Source organism: Salvelinus fontinalis, chromosome 34, assembly GCF_029448725.1.
Source record: "Salvelinus fontinalis isolate EN_2023a chromosome 34, ASM2944872v1, whole genome shotgun sequence".
NCBI classification, from domain to species: domain Eukaryota; kingdom Metazoa; phylum Chordata; class Actinopteri; order Salmoniformes; family Salmonidae; genus Salvelinus; species Salvelinus fontinalis.
The window spans coordinates 26,753,871-26,780,742 of NC_074698.1; the positions used below are offsets into that span (position 1 = coordinate 26,753,871).

General features: G+C 44.9%; 1 protein-coding gene across 4 annotated transcripts; it reads left to right on the top strand.

The window, feature by feature from the left end:
• Window positions 1–105: 105 nt before the first annotated feature.
• On the top strand, window positions 106–26,872 carry LOC129833632 (TBC1 domain family member 16-like). Of its 4 annotated transcripts, XM_055898327.1 has the most exons (14): window positions 106–221; window positions 342–569; window positions 5,871–6,077; window positions 7,109–7,271; window positions 7,556–7,876; window positions 15,765–15,959; window positions 16,189–16,336; window positions 16,528–16,692; window positions 17,040–17,188; window positions 19,353–19,487; window positions 21,431–21,617; window positions 21,790–21,969; window positions 22,688–22,834; window positions 24,127–26,872. In XM_055898327.1, the coding sequence occupies exons 3-14, from the start codon at window positions 5,903–5,905 to the stop codon at window positions 24,409–24,411; spliced, it is 2,250 nt and encodes a 749-aa protein (XP_055754302.1). In that variant the 5' UTR covers window positions 106–221; window positions 342–569; window positions 5,871–5,902; the 3' UTR covers window positions 24,412–26,872. The 4 variants fall into 4 exon arrangements, with proteins under 4 accessions (XP_055754302.1, XP_055754303.1, XP_055754305.1 ...); XM_055898328.1 differs by lacking the exon at window positions 342–569; XM_055898330.1 differs by lacking the exons at window positions 106–221; window positions 342–569 and adding an exon at window positions 576–2,147.

Genomic DNA, 26,872 nt, shown 5'->3' on the forward strand with positions numbered 1-26,872 from the left:
CATTTTGAGATGTGCTGTTTATTGTTTAAATGATTGCTCATTGTCCTTGCTGCTCGTGGTTTACCTGCCATATATAAGAGTTCCAGCGGGACATCTGAGATCCGCGTCATGCTGCTCCGACTCCAGCTCCTAGTCCTGATGATGCTCATGTGAGTTCGGGATCAGCCAACTGCAGTGAAGCTTTCGGCATTGACCTCTAAAACGTCATACTATGATAAAAGGTTAGCCTTACTTAGATGTATCATTGTGATGTGTTGACGATCATTTGCTTTTGCTAATAAGACAAACATACTTCCAAATGTAAGGTGATCCTAATAGTTGACTGGTCCGTGCATTCACAGAAGCAGCCTTTATCCAGTCTGCCATCCCGGAAGCAGAGGAATTTGGGGGTTGGGTTAGAGAAACATAGCAGCTCTGCGTGCGGTAGAGAAAGACCGCACGGATACAAACACTCACACCGCGTAACAAAATACCGAAGACGTGACCTCAAACTACACGGATACAACCACCATAAACATCGCTTCGGAATGGATAAGCGGCAAAGACAGTAGTCTCGGGTGGGACAGAGGGTGAGAAAGCAAGACCGCATCGCCTGTGTTTTTGAGTGTGCATTTATTTATTAAGTCCTCTGCTCGCACAGGTGTACACCGATGACCGAGAAGGAATCAAACGACCTCGTTTATTATGGATAAGGTTATGCTGTTGTAGCCTACACGACCCCCTTATTTCCCAAGCTAGGCTATTCCTTTGGCGAACTATGCGGGTTGGTCGGGATGTGCACTGCATGTGATGGGGAGAAATTTGAGGACATAGGCCAGCCAACTAGACTAAAATATGTATTCGTGATGGTAGGCTTAACTACAGATACAATCCCTGCCCGGCCAAACCGATAGCAATGTCGGAGAGGCAGGAGAAGGACCGGGCCCGTGAAAAATAATGGTGCGGCAGCGAGAATCCCGCTGTTTCATCCTCTCCTGTCAAATGGATGTTGCCTGTCATTGATACAATGTGTCAATAGTTGACGTAGCCTCGTCATCACGGACTGCACGCCACTCTTGAGGATACTCATCTGTTACTATGTCGCGTAGGCTATTGATAGCCTACAGCTATAATTTCCATATAGCTATCTCATTGACTTCATATCTATCTGTTTATAGCTATAACAGGGTCAAATTATAGGCCTATGCCTTGTGAATGTGATTTGGGAAGGTGGGCTAAACCAACAATTTTCAGCTCCCATTCGAGTTGTCTCACCTAGGCTACTTCCATTCAAGCTCTACTTTACTAGGTCTAATGTAAACAGAATACGTATTGCTCTGTCTGTGTCTGATACATAGTCTATTGACTCTTTGCTCATGGAAGTGAGTCAGCCTGAGGGATTGCAACTCACTGAGTGCATGTGGTTATTTCAAGTCTTTTAGCTGCCCCCCAGGCAGTGGTTTGGTGTCACAATCCAGATGAACAGGAGAGGCAGTTAATTATGGAAGCCTCCTCTATTCAAATGTCAGCAGCCTGACAAGTTTGTTAGCGTGGCCCGGAGGTGAACTAGGACCCACTGATCTGAGGCACTGGAATCCTCTGCCTGTATAGTCATTGAGGCTGGCAGGACACAGTGGGTGAACTAGGACCCACTGATCTGAGTCACTGGAATCCTCTGCCTGTATAGTCATTGAGGCTGGCAGGACACAGTGGGTGAACTAGGACCCACTGATCTGAGGCACTTGAATCCTCTGCCTGTATAGTCATTGAGGCTGGCAGGACACAGTGGGTGAACTAGGACCCACTGATCTGAGGCACTGGAATCCTCTGCCTGTATAGTCATTGAGGCTGGCAGGACACAGTGGGATACTGTACTGATACACTCGCTCTGTAATCTCGTTGGGGAACGTTTAGTTGTTTCAGAAAATCCTTTTGTTTGAAGTGTTTCTGAACAAAACAACTCCATACAGCAAGGCAGAAGGAGATGAATACTAAATGAGATGAATGGCTGCAGATAAAATGATGACCGACTGCAGACTTCACACTCACAGGAGAGTCACACCTTCTTTGGAAAGCTGTCTCCATTGTTGGAATGCTACAGTAGGACCAGTGTGAGGTGACCGAGGCTGAAGTGGAGGAGACAAGGCAATGTGTGAACACACACTGAGGTGATGACTGCATGGAAGAAGGAGAGAGCATTGTGCTATATCAGTCAGGCTCCCTGCTTAGTCATATGCTGAATATGGAATCATATCACACTCTGACCTCTTCTCGCCCTGCTGCTATCATACCGACCAGAATAACCTCAGGCTATGGATACACACAGAGAACTGGTTATTGCTGTTTTACCACCAAATAACCTCTAACTTCCCTGTTTTGGTGGAGATCTCCACTGTCTATCAACTGGTTGGGGTAGCTGTTGTCTGGGGTGACCAGAAGGAGAACAATGGACTATGAGATGTAGCTTTAATCTGCTGAGGTATGGATGGAAGGTCCAGAGGGGTATGGTTGACACTGAACACCTGGTATAGTGAGTTCAGCCTGGTTTACTACTGCTCATTTGCAAGTGGATTCAATGGATTGGCTTTGTTCTGTAAGCAGTTACCATGCAAATGTCCGTGTGAGCAGCTCAGCGCTATGGCCAGAGGGCTTTTAGGATGGTTGTAGTACTGAAGTATAGTGTGTACATGCAGTGTTCTAAGAAAGGTAGCCTAAAAGAGAAACGTAATCATTGTAAAGTGTTACCTGGCCAAATGAGTACATTTGTTGCATTCCTAGGAACCTCACTCACTCTCCCTAGCCTGGTACCCGGTCTTTTTTTAAATATTATTTATTTTTCTCCCCTTTTCTCCCCAATTTTTCGTGGTATCCAATCGCTAGTAATTACTATCTTGTCTCATCGCTACATCTCCCGTATTGGTGTTCGGGAGAGACGAAGGTCGAAAGTCATGCGTCCTCCGAAGCACAACCCAACCAAGCCGCACTGCTTCTTTAACACAGCGCGCCTCCAACTCGGAAGCCAGCCGCACCAATGTGTCGGAGGAAACACCGTGCACCCGGCTCCCTTGGTTAGCGCGCACTCCACCACAGGAGTCGCTGGAGCGCGATGAGACAAGGAAAATCCCTACCGGCCAAACCCTCCCTAACCCGGACGACACTAGCCCAATTGTGCGTCGCCCCATGGACCCCCCGGTCGCGGCCGGTTGCGACAGAGCCTGGGGGTGAACCCAGAGAGGCCCTGGTACCCGGTCTTTTTGTGCTGTCCTGCCAATTCCTATGATCATTGTCAGTCCAAAGACCATAGCAGTTGGCAAGATGGCACAAACATATCTGGGACCAGGCTTCAGTACATACTCACTGGCCTTGCCTGGATTCCAGGGCAGAAGACTTCCTGTCCGAGTCCTGATAAGCCAGTAGGAAGTTACCCGTAGATGCTGATCTTGTGTCAGTTTTGCATTTCCTCCACAAATGGTTAGAAGTGGGAGAGGGGAAGCTGATCCTAAATCTTTACAGAGGGGAAACGTCACCCTGGAGCCCTGTTAACAGGAAGTCAGGGGCATAGAGTTAATCAGAGGAGGTAAACATGGCTACCTCCCAAATGGCACTCTATTCTCTATGTAGCGCAGTACTTTCTACCTCGGCACATAGGGCTCTGGACTAAAGTAGTGCACCATATAGGGGATAGGGTGCCATTTGGGTCACAGGTCATGACGCAGGGTTCTGAGGAAGAGGACAAGGAGGGAACATTCCACACATTCAGGAGTAGTGGGGCACTGGGAATGTGTTCCATGTCATAGACTGTAGTGATAGGGAACTGGGCTACATTATCATAGGGTCGCACAGAGGAACTTACACACTATGGAGTAACACTGATATGCCAGTAGCGCTAGTGGCCAATTCCAGTCATAGCAGAAAGATTGACTGGAGTGAACAGCAAAATGATTTTGTTTACAGTCCTTGGATAGTCTCTTTCATCATCCGCTGTGAAAGCTATGAGTCTGGCACATGAGACCAATCATAGTGTAGTCTCTTTCATCATCCGCTGTGAAAGCTATGAGTCTGGCACGTGAGACCAGTCATAGTGTAGTCTCTTTCATCATCCGCTGTGAAAGCTATGAGTCTGGCATGTGAGACCAGTCATAGTGCACAGTTGTGTGACATGTTGAGAATAGCCATAGATGCTGACATCTGTTTGCTCCTAATAACAGACTAGGATTTCACATGGAATGATTGACCAGGTTTGTGTAGTGTGTGTGTGTATGTTTATTCAAGGTGGGGGACACACTTGCACACACACGCCTACACTAACAGAGCCAAGTGTGTGAGTCAAGATAGTTGACGTGGCATAGGGAAACACTAACTGTGAATCTTTGTTGCATGCCAGGGTTGACTTGTCGGGGTAAGAACACACTAATACTATACAAACATCACAGTGTAACTTGAGCACAAATGTCTGTCACGGCCTTTAAATGAAAACTCAAACTGTAAGAGAGTTAGCTTTGCCGTGTTAGATTGTATAACGATTATATACGTTGCCTTCACAAAGTATTCACACCCCTCGATTTATGTTATAGCCTGAATGAAAAATGAATCAAATAATATTTTTCACACCCATCTACACACGATAATAATGACAACGTGAGAAGATGTTTTTAGAAATGTTAGGACATTTTAAAAGCTTTGCACACCTGGATTGTACAATATTTGCACATTATTCTTTAAAAAATTCTTCAAGCTCTGTCAAGTTGGTTGTTGATCATTGCTAGACAGCCATTTTCAATTCTTGCCATAGATTTTGAAGTAAATTTGAGTCAAAACTGTAACTAGGCTACATTGAAACATTCAATATCGTCTTGGTAAGCAACTCCATTGTATATTTGACCTTGTGTTTTAAGATATTGTCCTGCTGAAAAGTGAACTTGTCTCCCAGTGTCTGTTGGAAAGCAGACTGAACCAGGTTTTCCTCTAGGATCTTGCCTGCGCTTAGCTCTATTTGTTTCTTTTCATACAAAAAATCAAGATTCTCTGGTCTGATGAAACCAAGATTGAACTCTTTGGCATGAATGTCAAGCGTCACGTCTGGAGGAAACCTGGCACCATGCTGTGGGGATGTTTTTCAGTGGCAGGGACTGGGAGACTAGTTTGGAACGAGGGAAAGATGAACGGAGCAAAGTACACAGAGATCCTAGATGAGAACCTGCTCAGGACCTCCAACTGGGGCAAGGGTTCACCATCCAACAGGACAACAACCTTAAGCGTACAGCCAAAACAACGCATGGGAGAATCTCCCCAAATATAGGTATGTCAAGTTTGTAGCGTCATACCCAAGAAGAATTGAGGCTGTGATCGCTGCCTAAGGTGCTTCAACGAAGTTCTTAGTAAAGGTTCTGAAAACTTATGTAAATCAAATCAAATTGTATTTGTCACGTACATGTTTAGCAGATGTTATTGCGGGTGTAGCGAAATGCTTGTGTTTCTAGATCCAACAGTGCAGTAATATCTAACAATTCCCAACAATACACACAATATGCACAACCTAAAGGTAAAATAATGGAATTAAGGAATATGTAAATGTGATATTTCAGTTTTTATTTTTAATAAATTAGCTAACATTTATAAAATTCTGTTTTTGCTTTGTCATTATGGGGTATTGTGTATAGATTGATGAGGGGGAAAAAACAATTTAATACATTTTAGAATAAGGCTGTAACGTAACAAAATGGATAAAAAGTCAAGGGGTCTGAATACTTTCCGAAGGCACTGTATATATGATTTGTTAATTTGAATAGGCAAATGTCATACTGTAAAACACTAGTCCTCCATTCTGACCTGATTCTGTCTCTCTCCATCCCTGTCCCCCTCTCTCACCTTTCCTCCTCCCCCCACCCCAGAGGATGGGCGCAGAGTCCTGGTGTCGGTGTAGATGTCTCTCGGTCGGCTCTTGCGACGCGCCTCCTCCAAGGCCTCGGACCTCCTGACCTTTAACCCAGGGTCGGCGGGGTCACGGAATGGCTTGGACGGAGAGATCATCTTCTCCAAGAACAATGTGTGTGTGCACCCTGCCGAGCCCCTGCCGGGCCTGCCCGAACACCATCCAGGTACAGTATATAGCTGTCTAAGAGTCCCCTACATAAGGGTCCTATTCATTAGGGCACACCGTAGCGAACGTCTATGCAACGGAGAAGAGCATTTCTTATCGGACAAGTTCAGGCAGTCCATTCTTGTTTCAGTCCGTTCTCTTGCATTTGGTGCCTAATACATACAACCCTGGGGTGTATTCAGTGAGCTGAACTATTCTGAACATCACAGACATGTAATGAATAGTACTAACGCGATTCCCTATTCTATCTGACCAACAATCTTATTTGTTCTACACCATACATTTCTATCTGAATGTTCTGTAACATTACATCCTCCTGAACAGGCCCCAGCTATGACTATAGCGTTCACCTATTCCTCTGCTGTTCTTCTCTTCCCAGTGTGTCCTATAGTGTCTCTCTCTTTTCCGCCATGTACAGATGAACTCTCACCTGAGAGATATGAGACTGTATGGTTCATTGTCTTTCGTCTCTGCATTTCCTTGTTTGTTCACGAGTCAGATCTCCTTACCTTCTTTTCATGTTATTTCCTCTGTCTCACTTGTTTTGTGTCATACCTAGTAATGTTTCCACGTACAGTATGCCACTGCTTTGCCACCTCTTCCATCATGGTATGGTATGTTAGCTATGGACAGTATGTTTGTGTATCAACTTATTAAGGTTATAGATGTCTAATCTATTATAGTTCTCAGGCCAAAATCTTTTTCCCATGAACCATAAGTCAGATTGACTCCAGGTTTGGTATATCTATCTATCTGACTTCTGGTTCATGGGAAGAAGGTTTTGTCCTGAGGAGAACTGACTTGGTTCAGGCATCCTTTTCTCTTATAGTGTGATCTTCTCAGGTGACTTCGTTGCTTGTGTTTTCTTGTGTGTGTCCTCTCTTTCTCAACCTGTCTCAACCTCTGATGATATGATCTCATCAGGGTGAGTGTGTGTGTTCTTGTTTGTGTTCTTGTCCACATGTCTGTGTTCCTGTGTGTTTGCGGCCATGTTTCTCCATCTCTCTCATGACTCCCTTCTCTCCTCAGGGTACCTGTGTGTGCACATGGAGAAGGATGAGAGCCTGGGAACCACTCTGATCCTAACCTGGGTTCCCAACTCCCGCATCCAGAGACAGGACGAGGAGGCATTGCGTTACATCACCCCAGAGAGCTCACCTGTCCGCAGGAACGCTCGGCGCAGGCCCCGCAGGTAGAGTGGGGAGAGGTGGAACGTAATGGACTTCTGTTGGTAGTGATATTGCAATAACTGGTGTTATCGTGAAAACGGCTTGTATCGCGGTAACAGGTTTTATTGCAGTAACTAGTTTTATTGTGATAACTGCTTGTATCCCGACAACTGAGCCTGAACTTTTGTAATTTAGGTGAACACTGTTTCCGGCTGGTGCTTAATTTCCATCTGGTCTTATCTAACTGAATCTCATCCTCTGAAAAACATATTTTACGGTGACACTGTAATGTTAATCCTACCTGCAGGCCCCACTCCCGACACCCTCCTGCCCAGGAGGAAGATGAGGACCGGGAGGAGGAGGAGAGGATCGGGAACGGAACTGGGAATGGAGGGGGCCTGGGTCTGGAGGCCAGCATAGAGCCCCCTCGTCCCCAGCTGCAGCAGTCCCAGTCTGGGGGGGATGAGGGGGATGAGGGGTCCTGTGAGCTGTCGGCTGACGAGGTGAGCAGGGACAGCACCATGGGCTCGGACTCGGACACCACCTTCTCCTCACCCTTCTGCCTGTCGCCTGTCAGCGAGTCCCTCTTTGAGAGCAGCGGCTCTGTGTTCCTGGACAATGAGAGCAGGTGAGCTGGGAGGGGATGGGTTTGTGTGTGTGGATAATACAGACCTTGGTTCAAATTGTAATTTTAATAATTTCAAATACTTTATTAGGGCTTGATTTGAGTTTGCATGTTGTCATTAAACCAATAGAAAAAGTCAGGCTAATCCAAATACTAAAAGTATTTCAAAGATTTCCGTATTTGAATGCAGGTCTGTTATGTGTGCACGTATTTGTTTGTGACTTGTGTTTGACATGGATACGAATAGGGTGTTTTGGTGAGAAAAATGAAAGTTATTATCAGTTGGAGTTTGTGTGAATTATCTATGCGAGGTAGCTATTGATATGCAGGGCACAAATGGAGCTGTAGTTTCCATGGTATTTATAATTTATGTATGTATTGAATCCAGTCTCTGTCGGTTCAGACGCTGAATATTGGTGTCTTATCTCGCAGTGGAGACATATTGAAATAGTTTAAGCATAGAAGCACATGACAGAAATGCTTCCAACTTGTTAAATACATATTTGAAACTGACTGCCTGAATGCCAACAAGAACCTGCAACCATTTGCATAAATATTCAATGTATATTTTAGGTAACTGGCAATTTGATCGTTTCCCCACCACTTTATAAAAGAGTTTAAAAAAGAGGGCGAGAGAGCAGCAACAGTTGTCCGTTTTTAAAGGCTATAACCTTGAATAATGTTGAACCCACACTCCAAATGCCAGTTTCTCACCTCACAAGACAGAATTTCTCACCAGATCAAGGTAGTTGTAATAGGCCAAACCTACCACATGGTGGAGCCACAGAGAAGAGCATAAGTACTCTTACTGTCATTGTGGGAGGTTCACACTTCACACAGCATTTTTTAAATTAAACCTTTATTTAACTAGGCAGGTCTGTAAATGAGAATTTGTTCTTAACTATTACTGCCTCCCAAGGCTGGATGTGTGCACTCTGTAGGGAGAGAAAGGGCTGTTAAAGCAGATCATTACAAAGTTATGGTAATATCCTGTAGATGTAGGTTCTTATTGGCAACATGGGCCAAAACACACACATTGTCCTTCGCTAAATCAATCCAATTAAAGCAGCTTAGTTAGCAGTTAGGAGTTAGCAGTTAGGAGTTAGCAGTTAGCACACACATTCATTATATGGTCCATGCAGGAATTCTACCGATAGCCTTGGTGTTGCCAACACTCTGCTCCAACCAACTAAACCATCTGGACTAAACCACTATCATGTTGCTGTACTGACCTTATGGCCATTCTCCTTTATACATCCCTCAGAGGTCGTTTCCACACAGAGGTATTTGGCCAGAAACACAGCCCAGGATGAGGGAGTTTGAAGTGTGTGTGTGCGTTTGTCCATTTAACACTAAGTGCAGTTAGTGTGTGACTTGGCAGCTTTCTCTTGCACTGCCTCTAACCTTTTCTTCCTCTCCCTCTCTCTTTCTCTTTTTCTTCCTTTCTCTCTCTTTCTCTCTCTATCCTTCGCTAATGTTTCACTTTAACCCAATCTCCATTTTTTTTCTCCCTGTACTTCCTCTCCCCCTCTTCACTCCCTCTCCCTCCCTGGGTCTGTGTGAAACTCTCTTTGATTCCTCCCTGCTCCTGGGGTTGTTGTGCTGGGCTGTGTGTCAACTGGGTGGATTAGAGGAATGGAGAGTGGTCTGGTTCGGGCCTACAGGCAGCAGCCAACCCCTCTGGAACAGCACAGCTCTCAGCTTTAATTGACACTGTTAAGGGGCCTGGGACTGGAAACATGTCACTAGGAATCATGCAGAGAGAAATAATCTGTGTGTAAGAAAGTGAGTGGGGAGAGGGAGAAAGAGGCCTTGTGTAAGACAGCGAGAGAGTACATTATGTTGGTGTGTGGGAGAGACTGTGTATTGTAGCTTGTGTGTGTGTGTGTGTGTGTGTGTGTGTGTGCGTGCATACGTGTTCACAATGCTATTATTGTTTCACACTTTTGAAACTCATCTATATGGTTAAGCTATTAGTGGCTCCAGTACAGCATCTACAGTTGAAGTCGGAAGTTTACAAACACTTAGGTAGGATGCCATTTTCAACCACTCCACAAGTTTCATGTTAACAAACTATAGTTTGGCAAGTCGGTTAGGACTATCAACTTTGTGCATGACTCAAGTAATTTTTCCAACAATTGTTTACAGACAGATTATTTCACTTATCATTCACTGTATCACAATTCCAGTGGGTCAGAAGTTTACATACACTAAGTTGACTGTGCCTTTAAACAGTTTGGAAAATTCAAGAAAATTATGTCATGGATTTAGAAGCTTCTGATAGGCTAATTGACAATTTGAGTCAATTGGAGGTGTACATGTGGATATATTTCAAGGCCTACCTTTAAACTCAGTGCCTCTTTGCTTGACATCATGGGAAAATCAAAAGAAATCAGCCAAGACCTCAGAAAATAAATGGTAGACCTCCACAAGTCTTATTCATCCTTGAAAGCAATTTCCAAACGCTTGAAGGTACCACGTTCATCTGTACAAACAATAGTACGCAAGTATAAACACCATGGGACCACGCAGCCGTCATACCGCTCAGGAAGGAGATGCGTTCTGTCTCCTAGAGAGGAACGTACTTTCAGTCCTATAGAAAATGTGTGGGCAGAACTGGAAAAGCATGTGTAAGCAAGGAGACCTACAAACCTGACTCAGTTACACCAGCTCTGGCAGGAGGAATGGGCCAAAATTCACCCGACTTATTGTGGGAAGCAAGTGGAAGGCTACCCAAAACATTTGATCCAAGTTAAACAATTTAAAGGCAATGCTACCAAATAATAATTGAGTTTATGTAAGCGTCTGACCCACTGGGAATGTGCTTAAATAAATAAAAGCTGAAATAAACAATTCTCTCATATTATTCTGACATTTCACATTCTTAAAATAAAGTGGTGATCCTAACTGACCTAATACAGGGAATTTTTACTAGGATTAAATGTCAGGATTTGTGAAACTGAGTTTAAATGTATTTGGCTAAGGTGTATGTAAAATTCCGTCTTCAACTGTATATGGCTCCAGTACAGCATCTATATGGCTCCAGTACAGTATTCTAAACCACTGAATGTAGTGCGTCTGTAGGACAAAATTGCTATTATTTTTCTTTATCTTTAAAACTTTTAAATTCATAATGTATCAAGTATTTTGCTGCCCTGTACAATTGTTAGAATCCTTAACATAGGTAATTAAATGATAGTGAATTTCCATGCAAATGTACAGTAATATATTTATATAACATAAAACCTATTTTTTAGCTCTCCTCCTCTCCCTGCCCTCCCCAGAGTTTTGATTAGATGTTTTTATACTAAACAAAAATATGAATGCAACACGTAATGTGTTGGTCCCCTGTTTCATGAGCTGAAATATAAGATCTCAGAAATGTTCCATACGAACAAAAAGCTTTTTTCTCTCAAATGTTGTGCACGAATTTGTTTACATCCCTGTTGGTGAGCATTTCTCCTTTGTCAAGATAATCCATCCACCTGACAGGTGTGGCATATAAAGAAGCTGATTAAATAGCATGATCATTACACAGGTGCACCTTATGCTGGGGACATTTTTATTCTTCACAAAACACAAGTCTACAGATGTTTTGAGGGAGCATGCAATTGGCATGCTGACTGCAGGGATGTCCACCAGAGCTGTTGCTAGATAATTTAATGTTTATTTCTCTACCATAAGCCGCCTCCAACATTGTTTTAGAGAATTTGGCAGAGCCCAACCGGCTTCATAATCGCAGACCACGTGTAACCACGCCAGACCAGGATCTCCACATCTGGCTTCTTCACCTGCGGGATCGTCTGAGACCAGCCACGCAGACAGCTGATGAAACTGTGGATTTGCACAACCGAAGAATTTCTGTACAAACTGTCAGAAACCGTCTCAGGGAAGCTCATCTGCGTGCTGGTCATCCTCACCAGGGGCTTGACCTGACTGCAGTTCACCAACTTCATGGGGCAAATTCTCACCTTCGATGGCCACTGGCATGCTGGAGAAGTGTGCTCTTCATGAATTAATTTCAGTTTCAACTGTAACGGTCAGATGGCGTCGTGTGGGCGAGTGGTTTGCTGATGTCAACGTTGTGACCTGAGTGTCCCATGGTGTGGTTATGGTATGGGCAGACATAAGCTATGAACAAACACAATTATATTTTATCGATGGCAATTTTCAATGCACAGAGATACCATGACGAGACCCTAAGGCCCATTGTCGTGCCATTCATCTACCGCCATCACCTCATCTTTCAGCATGATTATTTACTGCCCTATGTCACAAGGATCTGGACACAACTCCTGCAAGCTGAAAATGTCCCAGTTCTTCCATGGTCTGCATACTCACCAGACATGTCACACACTGAGCATGTTTGGGATGCTCTGGATCTACGCGTACTACAGCGTGTTCCAATTCCTGCCAATATCCAGCAACTTCGCACAGCCATTGAGGAGTGGGACAACATTCCACAGGCCACAATCAACAGCCTGATCAACTCTATGTGAAGGAGATGTGTCGCACTATGTGACGCAAATGGTGGTCACACCAGATACTGACTGGTTTTCTGATCCACGCCCCTACCTTTTCTTGAAGGTAGCTGTGACCAACGGATGCATTTCTGTAGTCCAGTCATGTGAATCCATAGATTAGGGCCTAATGAATCTGTTTCAATTGACTGATTTCCTCATATGAACTGTAATTCAGTAAAATCGTTGAAATTGTTGCGTATTTGTGTATTTAATTCAGATCCCAATTTAGCTGTTTAAAAAGCAGCAGCCAAACAACATAGACCATGACAACTTGCAGAACACTAATGTAAAGCTACATTTAAAACATCTAAAGGAAACTGTGTTAGTGTGTGTCTCTTCACAGTCCACGTTGTTCCTTGAGGTGTTTCATATTTCTTGCCTGAGTTACCATGTCATTTTCCCAGCCTCTGTTCTTACTTGGGGACTGTGTTTTTGAGCTGTGATAACTGGCTGACAAGACAACTTGGTACTTTCAACACATCAGTATTTCTTACAGCGATCGACAGTGATTCAGTCAATCTCTCGTCCACTCTGAGCCAGGAGCGACTGATATGCATATTATTCACATTGGCCCTCCGTGTACATTTGAGGGCCAGACGTGCTGCTCTGTTCTGTGCCAGCTGCAGCTTTTCTAGGTATATTTTTGCCGCACCTGACCGTACAACTGTTTGGTTGCATGTGATGTAAAAAAATCTGAGCATCTCTTTATCACAGACAGACCTCTCCCCATCTTTACAACAATGCAATCAATATGCTTTGCCCTTGACAGTTTACAATCTAATAGAACACCAAGAAGTGTAGTGTCTTCTACTTGCTCAACAGCCACATTATTCATTGCGTTTAGGGACCATGGGGGTTGAGCCCCAGGCTCTGGTTCTCAGGGTGACGCCAGAGCTCTGTCCCTAGGGTAGAGCATCACGTAGGTGGGGAGCTTGTAGCTGTAGCTCCCCTGGCGAGGGACATGCCATTTAAACAGCTTTTACATCTAAACATGCTGTTGACATATACTGAGTGCACTAAACATTAAGAACACCTTCCTAATATTGAGTTGCACCCCCCCAAACCCCCCCACCAGTATATGTCCTGGTGGCTGCCCTCAGAACAGCCTCAATTTGTCGGGGCATGGACTCTACAAGGTGTCAAGCGTTCCACAGGGATGCTGACCCATGTTGACTCCAATGCTTCCCACAGTTGTCAAATTGGCTGGATGTCATTTGGGTGGTGGACCATTCTTGATACCCACCGGAAACTGTTGTGCACTTAAATCTGTTGTCTTGCCCATTCACCCTCTGAATGCCACACATACATACATACAATCCATGTCTCAATTGTTTCAGAACTTGAAAATCCTTCTTTAACATGTCTCCTCCCCTTCATCTACACTTATTGAAGTGGATTTAACAAGTGACATCAATAAGAGGTCATAGCTTTCACCTGGATTCAGTCTATGTCATGGAAAGAGCAGGTGTTACTAATGTTTTGTGCACTCAGTGCATAGTCTGTGTATAACACTGTATACATAGGCTATAGTGTAGTCGCTATAGAGAACAGCATCAGCTATTAGTGTGAACATTTAGCATGAACTAATTGAGATCCACTGATGAGGTAGATGGCATTGAAAACCTCTCCGTAAGCACCCACTGTTATGTTACTGTAAGCTATCTTCACTTCATTGATTAAGTAGACGACATTTAAAACAGGTCCATGTTCAACACCTTCTGTTGATGCTGATTAGTTAACTGGAAAGACCATAGAGACAGTTAGCTTAGCAATATCTCTGACAGTTACAGTAGTTAGCATGTAGCGCAGTTAAAATATTCCTTTGAGACAATGTTTTAATCAATCAAATGTTGTCAGGTTATATTCAAGCAGACCATTAAGTGTGAGACTTGGTTTCTGTATGTTCTCTCTGCACCTCAATGTAATACAATAGGCCTATGACTCAGACTTGGGTTCAAATACTTTCAAAAATCATTTCAAATGCTTCTGCCGGGCTTGATTGAGTGGCTCCGATAGAAAAGTCCCAAATCTGCAAAGCCCACTCACCTGGCACTCCAGACAGGCTAAAGCAAAGGCTCAAAATATTTGAAAGATTTCAAATAGTATTTGAGCCCAGGTTTGCTATGACTAGGTTTATATTGAGACAGACAGAATCTCCCCACTTCTCTGTGCTGTAGTGTCCCAGAACTGGGACCTTGTTCATGATTTGATACATGATCCAGAGGGCAGTGAATCTGACCAATGAGGGGAGACCTTGCTGTCTCTGTGGATCTCACATTATTTTCCCATATACAGGTATGTGACGACCCGAGACATGATCAATTCACAACCATTGATTTAGTTTGAAACTGACCAGCTCTGGCTCCTCTCATGGGACCAATAGGCTGTTTGTATTTATTATGGACTTAGAGAAATACTGTTCCATCAGCATACAAGGAAACAGCATTTAAATGTACATGCTTTTCCATATTATTGACTTGTGTTTACCTGCCCCATTAATACATCACTGTGCTTCTCAGGTCTGGCTCTCCGAGACGTGTCTTGGGGTGTGTTTTGGTTGTTAGTTGTTTGATTTACCCCCTTACCCAGTTGTGTGTGTTAACGCAGTTGTGGAACCCCCAGCTCAGGTTACAGTGTGGGGAAAACAGTGGCCGTGGGGGAATGACTGGAGAAATTGGAAGGCAGACGCTGTGATTTGTGTGTGTGTGCACAGTTTCTGTTGTATGCACTGTGTGTGTGTGCACAGTTTCTGTTGTATGCACTGTGTGTGTGTGCACAGTTTCTGTTGTATGCACTGTGTGTGTGTGCACAGTTTCTGTTGTATGCACTGTGTGTGTGTGCACAGTTTCTGTTGTATGCACTGTGTGTGTGTGCACAGTTTCTGTTGTATGCACTGTGTGTGTGTGCACAGTTTCTGTTGTATGCACTGTGTGTGTGTGCACAGTTTCTGTTGTATGCACTGTGTGTGTGTGCACAGTTTCTGTTGTATGCACTGTGTGTGTGTGACGTGCGTGGTTCCCCCCCACAGTAACCGCCATGCATTCTTCTCATTCTCTGTCCCATGGTGTAAGCCAGAACAATCTCAGGACATTAAACAAGAGACCACAACAGGGCAGTAAATAGACTCCTGATATTCAACACTAGCCACAGGCAGTACATAGCACTCCGGACCCTGTTTGCCATATCTATGCTTATGTGTTGTTAGAATTACATCTGTGTGCAATGCAATGATTCTCCAAAATCATGGTCCCATCAGTTTCCCTTAGACGCTGATCTAAGGTCTGTTTTTCATTTAGCCAGTAATAGTTGTGGGTGTAAGTTAATCTGATCCTATAACCAACTCAACTTCTCCCCTCTCATTTTCTCAGGGAGCTGTGTGATGAGTCCATGACCCATTCGGCTAGCTCCGCCTCCAGCCTGGACAGCCACGCTCCCTCTGAGAACAACAGCCAATCACAGGGCATGCGGTGGGAGGAACAGCAGAAGGTGCTGGCGTTGGAGCAGCTGGGGGGAGTGTTCCGGGTCGACCTGGGTCACATGAGGTCGCTCCGCCTCTTCTTCAGGTCAGCCAGGGGTCATGGGGGGGGGGGGGGTCATGATGTCTGGATATTTTATGACCTCAGGAACTTTACTCTCATAACAACTCAATCAAGGAAATGTTTCTGAAATTCTTCTCCAACTGAGAGTTTGCTGTATATGTTATAAGCCATGTTTTAGCAGTGCAGGAACATTGTATGTGTATTTCTTTCAGCCAGTGTTTCTGTATGTTTGAATGGTATGTTGTGATTCCAGTGATGAGGCGTGTAACAGTGGTCAGATGGTGATCGCCAGCAGGGAGAGCCAGTATAAGGTCCTCCACTTCCACCACGCAGGTCTGGACAAGCTGGCTGAGGTCTTTCAACAGTGGAAGTGCTGCAGAGAGACCCAGCTCAAAGACCAGGTGAGACATGTTAGCATTGGGGCTAGATATCATGTTCCTACAGTGTTAGCATTGTGGCTAGATACCATGTTATTTCAGTGTTAGCATAATGGCTAGTTCCTTTATCTCTCGCTCTCTGCCCCACACCCATCTGTCTCGCTCTCTCTCTGCCCCCCACCTATCAATCTCTTTCTCCTCCCTCTCTCTTCCAGGTAGTGGATGAGAAGTCATGTATGCAGTTCTCCATCCGGAGGCCCACCCTACCGTCCGCTGAGACCCACCCAGAGGAACGTCTGTACCGCCGCCTGGACGTCACCACCTGGCTCCGACACCTCAACCACAACGGACAGGTGGAAGAGGAGTACAAGCTACGCAAGGTGAGTCTGTAACTGGGATAAGACCTTGGAAGACTGACAGACTTGCTTACATTTGTATACGATGATGTGTCTCTCTATTATGCATGGGAATATTTGGGAGCAGATTTCTGAAATAAAAATGACATGGAGCTGATTTCCTGGTGTTTTTAGTCTTAAGTCAAACAATGGAAATGCAAAAAAACATTTTCTTTTTACAAAATTCTTGGAGGCCAAATAAAACCACCTGCAGCACTAATTCGGCCCATGGGCCACCAGTTGGGGAACCCTGGTGTAGTTACTGTAGCTAACATTGTTGAATTCTAGACTTCTACTACCCAGGCTGATCATGTCCTCTCTGTCCCCCCCAGGCCATCTTCTTTGGGGGCATTGACCCTTCCATCCGCGGGGAGGTGTGGCCCTTCTTACTGCACTACTACAGCTGTGACTCCTCCTCCCAGGAGAGAGAGGCCTGGAGACTGCAGAAACGCTCCGAGTACCATCACATCCAGCAGAGGAGGTAGGGGGCTGGGGGGTTTACTATAACTAATGGCTCTCCATCCAGGGGAGCTGCACTGCTGCTGACCGTGTGTGTGTGTGTGTGTGTGGGGGGGGGGGTGTGTTCTATTGTGTTGTTTTCGATGAAAGAAGGACATTCATGTGGTTAATTTATACAAAGGAATAAGGTGGCACCAAGCCATATCCTGCTCACTGTTACAGACACAGACACACACACACAGACACACACACACCTTGTGGTTTCACTTTGCAAATGGAGCAATCAATAGACACAATTACAGAACGTGTTATGGGAGTGCTGGGTGTAAATTAACAGGCCACCTGGGTAAAAACATGTAATCGCTGATCAAATCATATTCTCATATTCTATCAATATAATGACTACAGCTCGATACGCACACACCACGCACGCAGGCACCACGCACGCAGGCACCACGCACGCAGGCACTACGCACGCAGGCACCACGCACGCAGGCACCACGCACGCAGGCACTACGCACGCAGGCACTACGCACGCAGGCACTACGCACGCAGGCACTACGCACGCAGGCACTACGCACGCAGGCACTACGCACGCAGGCACCACGCACGCACGCACGCAGGCACCACGCACGCAGGCACCACACACCGCGCACGCAGACACCACGCACCACACACCACGCACGCAGGCACCACACACCACGCACGCAGGCACCACACACTAAAAGAGAGTAAAGGGTGCAACCAGTCAGTTTATTTTAGCCTCCCAGCGTTACTTGTCTGTGTGTCTGTCCCTAATTTGAGTCATTTAGAAGACGCTTGTCCAGAGCTACTTACAGGAGCAATTAGGGTTAAGTGCCTTGATCAAGGGCACATTGACAGATGTTTCACCTAGTCATCTTGGATATTCGAACCAGCGACATTTTGGTTAATGGCCGTACGCTCTGAACCGCTAGGCTACCTAAGCTTCCACACAGTGTGCATGTGTGCGCAAGTGTGTGTGCACGAGTGCACAGAATTGATATGATAATTGGCCGGTCTTCAGCGGAATGGCGTATTAACCTTTAGAATACATCAGAAGATGTAATCCAGATCAGCCAATTAGACGCTCTATTCCTCGTGTGATGTGATGAGACTGATGGAAAAACACTTGACTGAGCCTCCAGGGGCCATTGGCTCATCATTAAGACCCTGGAACTACAGTCTCTGCCTTCTAAAGGTGGTGGCACCGGTAACACTCTGCTTAAAGCCTACAGATGTAATGCATTATGATGCAGGTATAATAACTGATTAGACTTGTCATGAACATGTATGACACCCTTATAATCATCTGTTTGTGATCCTGACTAAAGACCAGCCCCTGTTAATTAAACCATTTAGTTCTATATGGAAATATAACATTAGATTATATATATATGTCACATTTTGAAGAATCAATTATTGCTTGTTTGATTTGATGTTCTGTGCTGTAGCCAGTACTGTTGAAGATGTTAAACATGGATGATCCTGCTGGAGAGGAGAGAGATGTCAATATATACCTGTTCTGAACAAACACTGGAGGAGGATAGGGTTGTGGAGAGTTGATTCAGTTTGCTCGTCTATTTTCTACAAGGTCTGATGTCTCTGTGGTCTTACATGTTAATGTTGAGTTACACGATTAGGGGATTCTGGTAGCAGGACCAGGTACAGCTGCTGACAGTTCTCCAGAAAGGGAGGGAGAGGCATGGAGGGAGAGAGGGGACAAGGGACTGGGAGAGAGGGATCAAGGGACTGGGAGAGAGAAGGAGTGAGGGAAGAGACACCGAGGGAGAGGCAGACAAACACAGAAAGTAAACAGTTGCGTGAAGTTGCATCAGGCCTAGTGTTATTGTTCCTAGCGAGGCTCAATGAAAAACAAATAGTGTTAATTAAATCCCCTCTGCTCTGCTCGTTAGGGTAGGGGTCAGGTTCTCAGCCAGAGAGTGATGGCAGGGGGTTAGGGTTAGATCATAGGTTGTTTAAGTGGTTTACAGTGCTCCAACATCCTCACCCTACCCTTTTTCTGACATCCTATCAAGGGTTAAATGAAAAGTTAATTTTTGAAGTTGAGTAACTGCCTTTCAGTTTGGTTGACATTAGTGCATAGCCCCAGTATTTAACCCAGTTTAAAACCCCTTCCTCCCCATGTCTGTCCCTGCCATCCCCAGGTTGTCTATGAGTCCTGAGGAGCACAGTGACTTCTGGAGGAAGGTTCAGTTCACCGTGGATAAGGACGTGGTGAGAACAGACCGCAGCAACCACTTCTTCAGGGGAGAGAACAACCCCAATGTGGAGATCATGAGGTCAGGACAGATGGCTCTGTCTGGGCATTTCCCTCTTTTCTCTTCTCTTACTCTCTCTGCTGTCATTATTTTTCTTTCAATCTTACACTTTCTCTCCCCTACCACTCCCCTTTCTCTTTCCTCTCATCTCTATCCATATCCTTTCCTCTCTGTCTTTATTCTATATTTCACTCTCTCCTCTCTTACCACTCTTTCTCACTCTTTTCCCCTCCCTTTCTTCCTCATCTTTTCAATTTCTCATCATCTTTCCTATCCCATAGTCCAGTGCACAGGAGGTAATATTGTACATGAATATCATATTCTGAACCCTGGGGGAAGCTAGCTAATGACTTTCATGCTTTATTGACTCCCAGTAAGTTGTTAGAGCACTAGTTCTGATGCATACTTACAGCTAATAGCTTCCCAAACGAGGAGCTAAAGGCTTTCAGAACCAGGCTGTTTGTTAAGTGACTCTCATGGCTGGATCTCAGTATTGGTAAAAGTAACTGGGTCTAGTAGAGTAGGGGTGGGGGAGGTTAGAACTCTCATGGCTGGATCTCAGTATTGGTAAAAGTAACTGGGTCAAGTAGAGTAGGGGTGGGGGAGGTTAGAACTCTCATGGCTGGATCTCAGTATTGGTAAAAGTAACTGGGTCAAGTAGAGTAGGGGTGGGGGAGGTTAGAACTCTCATGTATTATTATGGCCCAATATTATCTCACCACTTCATATTTGTCTTATTCATTCGCTTACTCTGTTTTAATGCCATAGTGTTAATTAGCTTTAAGTTCCTCTGTGTCCACATCACTAAGGAATGATCATGGTCCACACACTCCAACACAGTCGTGAAGGCACAACAACACCTCTTCCCCCTCAGGAGGCTGAAAAGATTTGGCAGGGACCCTCGGATCGTTATAAAGTTCTACAGCTGCACCATTGAGAGCATCTTGACTGGCTGCATCACCGCTTGGTTTGGCAACTGCTTGGCATCCGACCGCAACGCTCTACAGAGGGTAGTGTGTACGGCCCAGTACATCACTGGGGCCAAGCTTCCTGCCATTAATAAGGACCTCTATACCAGGCGGTGTCAAAGGAAGGCCCTAAAAATTGTCAGACTCCAGCCACCCAAGTCATAGACTGTTCTCTTTGCTACCGAACGGAAAGCGGTACCGATGCACCAATTCTGGAACCAACATGACCCTGAACAGCTTCTACCCCCAAACCATAAGACTGCTAAATAGTTAGTCTGGGTAGCTATTGGTTAACTATTTAACTATCTTCATTGACCCTTTTAGCCTTAACTCTTTTGATTCATCGCGTACACTGCTGTTACTGTTTATCGATCCTGTTACCTGTTATTTCTGCATTTTTCTCTGAATAGTTGGGATGAGAAGTAAGCATTTCACTGTTGGTCTACACCTGTTTACAAAGCATGTGAAAAATCCAATTTGATTTGATCTAATTGATTGTTTTAACGAAAGTGTCTAAACATCTATATGACCTGTTGGTTAGTGTGATGGGTTAGTATGACTTTGTATGTATGACTTGGTATGAGGTAATATGTATGACTTGGTATGAGGTAATATGTATGACTTGGTATGAGGTAATATGTATGACTTGGTATGAGGTGATATGTATGACTTGGTATGAGGTGATATGTATGACTTGGTATGAGGTGATATGTATGACTTGGTATGAGGTGATATGTATGACTTGGTATGAGGTGATATGTATGACTTGGTATGAGGTGATATGTATGACTTGGTATGAGGTGATATGTATGACTTGGTATGAGGTGATATGTATGACTTGGTATGAGGTGATATGTATGACTTGGTATGAGGTGATATGTATGACTTGGTATGAGGTGATATGTATGACTTGGTATGAGGTGATATGTATGACTTGGTATGAGGTGACTATGATCTGTTGATATTGTCTGTGGTGGTGTTCCTCCCTTCCTCCAGGTGTGTGCTGCTGAACTACGCCGTGTTCAACCCAGAGATGGGCTACTGCCAGGGCATGTCTGACCTAGTGGCTCCCCTACTGACCGAGGTGCAGGACGAGAGTGACACGTTCTGGTGCTTCGTCGGCCTGATGGAGAACACCATCTTCATCAGCTCTCCCCGCGACGAGGACATGGAGAGACAACTGGTAAGGGGACAGAGGGACAGATCGTGTCTCTTTCTCTCCTTTTTATTACACACACTTTTCTCTCTTCTCTCTCGCTATCTGTGATTCTCGTGTTTTATTTTGTGTGTGTGTGTGTAGCGTTACATTCATATCCACATTAGTGCCCTAACCATCTCTCTCTCCCCCGTTCCAGATGTACCTGAGGGAGCTGTTGCGTCTGATGCTGCCCCGGTTCCACCAGCACCTGACCCAGCTGGGGGAGGACGGGCTACAGCTGCTGTTCTGTCACCGCTGGATCCTACTCTGCTTCAAACGGGAGTTCCCCGACACCGAGGCCATGCGTATGTGGGAGGCCTGCTGGGCACACTACCAGGTACGCAACTTTACATCAGCATACGCAGAGCAACATCATGTTGTACATGGCATTGGTTTACACAGAGCAACATCATGTTGTACATGGCATTGGTTTACGCACAGCAACATCATGTTGTACATGGCATTGGTTTACACAGAGCAACATCATGTTGTACATGGCATTGGTTTACGCACAGCAACATCATCTTGTACATGGCATTGGTTTACACAGAGCAACATCATGTTGTACATGGCATTGGTGTACACAGAGCAACATGTTGTACATGGCATTGGTTTACACAGAGCAACATCATCTTGTACATGGCATTGGTTTACACAGAGCAACATCATGTTGTACATGGCATTGGTTTACACAGAGCAACATCATGTTGTACATGGCATTGGTTTACACAGAGCAACATCATGTTGTACATGGCATTGGTTTACACAGAGCAACATCATGTTGTACATGGCATTGGTTTACACAGAGCAATATCAAACACACAACATTGGCATACATACACAAATATCAAACAATGTGTGTAATAATGTGTATTAACAACTGTGTGTAACAATGTTAGGAGTTTATAGCCTGGTATAGGTATAACCATACAACATACTGCTTATGGAGATTAGAGTTGGATGTAGACAACCAGACACAGAAACTGTACTGTAGGCAGGCTCTCCACAGTCCAGTATAAATGTACTTTGTCAATAACACGCTATCGCTCCCTCAGACGGACTACTTCCATCTGTTTGCGTGTGTGGCCATCATCGTGCTGTACGGGGATGACGTGACGGAGCAGCAGTTAGCCACCGACCAGATGTTGCTCCACTTCAGTAACCTCTCCATGCACATGAACGGGGAGCTGGTGCTGCGCAAGGTAACGCTAGCAGTTATCCTTAGCATGACGATGCGCTACTCCATCCAAGGCTGGGCCACTTTTCCTCATGCTATGCTAGGCTATACTAGCCTGTTATGCAACGCTAGCATTTTACCCTCTAGTTAGCATACTATGGTGGTTGTTTAATTCTTAACTCATCCCCTCAGTGTACACTCATCGACTGCGCCAAATGGATTTAAAAGGAATGGTGTTTGTAATACAACAAAGCATAATAGTCCTTGTTGCTCCCCAGCCCTGAAGGAGTCTTGAAATACTTGCTGTGATCCTGCCATGTTGAGGATTTCTGAGTCATGGCCGGTAGTGTGTCTCTGTCTTCTCCTCATGTTTATGGATGCCATGTTAGAACTGCTGCTGCAGCAACAGCACATTTTAGCATGCAGGTGTTAGGACTGTTATAGAACCCCTATCAGATTTGATGTGTCTGTGAACAGCTCAGCCCTATTTAGTTTAAATTAGATCACGTTAATTGATTTTGGCTGCGTTAGATCATGTTCTTCCATGTCTGAAGGAGCTATTGATTTAGTCAAATGTTATTCAAATCTCCATGATACTAAGTGTGATGCTGTTTTGCAAGTCTTGAGGTGTAGCTTCTTAGCTGCCTTCTATTTCCTCCTTTCTACGTGTTTTCCTCATGTTTAACCTTTCTCTCATACTGCCTCTCTTCCAGTCCCTTGTTCTCTCATACTGCCTCTCCTCCAGTCCCTTGTTCTCTCATACTGCCTCTCCTCCAGTCCCTTGTTCTCTCATACACTGCCTCTCCTCCAGTCCCTTGTTCTCTCATACACTGCCTCTCCTCCAGTCCCTTGTTCTCTCATACACTGCCTCTCCTCCAGTCCCTTGTTCTCTCATACACTGCCTCTCCTCCAGTCCCTTGTTCTCTCATACACTGCCTCTCCTCCAGTCCCTTGTTCTCTCATACACTGCCTCTCCTCCAGTCCCTTGTTCTCTCATACACTGCCTCTCCTCCAGTCCCTTGTTCTCTCATACACTGCCTCTCCTCCAGTCCCTTGTTCTCTCATACACTGCCTCTCCTCCAGTCCCTTGTTCTCTCATACACTGCCTCTCCTCCAGTCCCTTGTTCTCTCATACACTGCCTCTCCTCCAGTCCCTTGTTCTCTCATACACTGCCTCTCCTCCAGTCCCTTGTTCTCTCATACACTGCCTCTCCTCCAGTCCCTTGTTCTCTCATACACTGCCTCTCCTCCAGTCCCTTGTTCTCTCACATGCTCTCTTTCTCTCCATTTCTTCTCTCCCAACCTGTTTACTACCAGGCCCGTAGTCTGCTCTACCAGTTCCGTCTGTTACCCAGAATCCCGTGCAGCCTCCATGACCTGTGTAAGCTGTGCGGTCCAGGGATGTGGGACAGTCGCTACATCCCGGCCGTGGAGTGTTCTGGGGAGCACCCCGACTCCCAGAGCTGCCCCTATGGAGGCACAGCCACCCCCCAGCCCTCTGCCTCCCCGTCGCCCTGCCCCTCACCCAACCCCACCCCACTCCCCATGGGCAAGAGAGGCTCCAAGACCAGAGACATCTTCATGTTTCGGAAGCAGTCCTGAGTTGAAATAGGGGGGAGGGAGATAATGGTGCTAATTCTAACTGTTGAGTAGATCAGGAGCTGCAGTACCACTTTTCTGCCACTAGGATTCCCAACATACTGTATGTGCTTCTCTTCACACTCTCCTCCTTTTCACAATCCCCATCTTATTAAAGGGATTTTCCACCTGATCCTTTTGTCCGGTGTGACATGGAACACTGCCTTATAAGAATGTATATTTATTTGGAACATTCAGTACCACAGACACTTGGCACTACGGTTCCCATGAAGAAGAAGCTGCTGTTCTGCTATTGGAGGAGATTGGACAATCATCACTCTGTGTTGGACTGTAACCGTTCAGGGTCCACACTGGTTTAAGGTTGCTGGACTGGATTCAAGGTGACTCCAACAGTCAAATACTGACTTGAGGTGTGTTGTCGTGATTTGAACTCCATCAAAAGGTTTTCATATGCTCACAATGGAATGTTTGTGTGAAAAATGGAATGATATATTATCTCAGCATATTGCAATCAGGCTGAAGCCTTTTAACACTACACACTTATAAACCTCCATCAACCAAGAGAGGCAAGCTGTCATTTCAACTGTCAGTAAGTTGAAATATTGTTACTTTTCAAATCATATATTTTTTCCGTTCCCTTCAGAGGGAGTGTGTGTATCTGTGGGTTTGCGATTACAATATTTAGCAATATAGTACGATTATATCCTTGCATGAGCAATCCTTTAAGTATAGAGGGCACAACCTGTTTAGCGAATAACACAACGCCCAAAACAGAGGTATATAGGAAACTGTTTCCACAACAAGTTTTCTACAAACTTCCTTATCAGATTCCTGTTCAGAAATCTAATTTATTCTCACATTATCAGATGACACTCCCTGTCAGGCAGAAGGAAGGTGGGATTTCATTTATCTTTGATAAGAGGGGATATGAATAAATATGGCATCTATCAAAGCAATAGGGATTGAAAAATGTTTTTTGACCAGATGTAGAGTTTGTGAAAAATATGCGGTGATGGTTGTGGATATCACACCATTACCAGTCAGTGTACAGTTTGGTCAGCTAGCTACATATCGAATACGGGGCAGGATATTAGAAAATGTGTTTGTAAGTTTACTTTAAGTTTGTTTTTGTTAAATAATGTCAGACAGGGCGGTTGTGTAAAAGCTCAGTGTTTTTGTTTTTTCATATCTAGAAACACATTGACCTCCACCTTGACCTCCAAGTGAATGAGCACCACCATTGTCACTGCACTAAACAATATTAGAATTCATTTGATTTGTACAGCACAGCTTCAATCAAATACAATGACATCTCAAGGTTCTTCACCTGCACCAAACAAGTGAATTTGTCCATATGAATGTATCCACTTTGTTGCTTTCTATTCTCTTGACTGTTTATTTCACGTGTGTGTGTGTGTGTGTGTGTGTGTGTGTGTGTGTGTAAACGGCAGTGACCTCCCAACATCTGGTAATGAGTTGGGGAGCAGCCACCAATAGGCCTCCACTGACTAATCTCAATTACACAACACATCATCACAGAGAGAGAACGAAAGGGGGAGAGCGAGCAGAAGAGAACCAACCAGAGAGGAATGGCAGCTCTGTACCCGACCTGCTCCAAATACTATTTCAACTCATTTTAAATGGTTTATTTGTGGTTGAGTGAGCTTGCCTGGCTGAATAATGGGCCAATAGATTAGTCTCAAAAGGTAGGCAGACAACACCAAAAGCTTAAGGTATTTGAAAGATCTTAATTTAAATGTATTTCCCAGAGAACTATCAAGGCCTATCAAGTGAAGTGTTGAGATCTGCATGTTTCCTGTAATCTGTGACTTGTCACGGTGGCGATGGTTCTGGGGGGGGGGGGGGTGTTAAAGTGCCACTCCTGGGGGAAAAACATCTTCAAATTGCCACTAAAAGGTAACATTAGGATCTTCAAGCTGCTTCCCCTCTCTCTCCCGCTCAACATGCAGTCTCTGCAAATGACATGCATTACTGGCCCCTGCGTCCATTAGTCATCTATGGCTGCTGCTCGCTGAAAAAGCCTGGAGATTTAGAAGATTGTACCAACCACTTTATAAAGGGCTAACTGATGGATGGTAACGTGGTTTGGAAAATAATTGGGTGGCAAGGCGGCGGAGCTTTGTGTGTGTTTATTTAGTTGCTTATCTCGATTCTTCATCTCTTTCCATGGACTGCTTATCTCACATGTTGAAACTGTTTCTGCACGTGAGTCACTGTAACATGTCTTTGGCTTTAGTTCTATTTAAAAAATGTTTGTGACTGAGTTATCACTGAATGTACAGTTCTATAAGGTTCTATAATAAGACACAGGCCACTGACAAGAGGGCCTACTGTGGTCCTATGATGTAGTGTAGCCAACACATACAAGACTGGCTTTCACATGCTGGAGGGCTGTGGTGAAGGCAGAAACCTTCGTGATTTGAAATAAATGGTGTAAATGGAA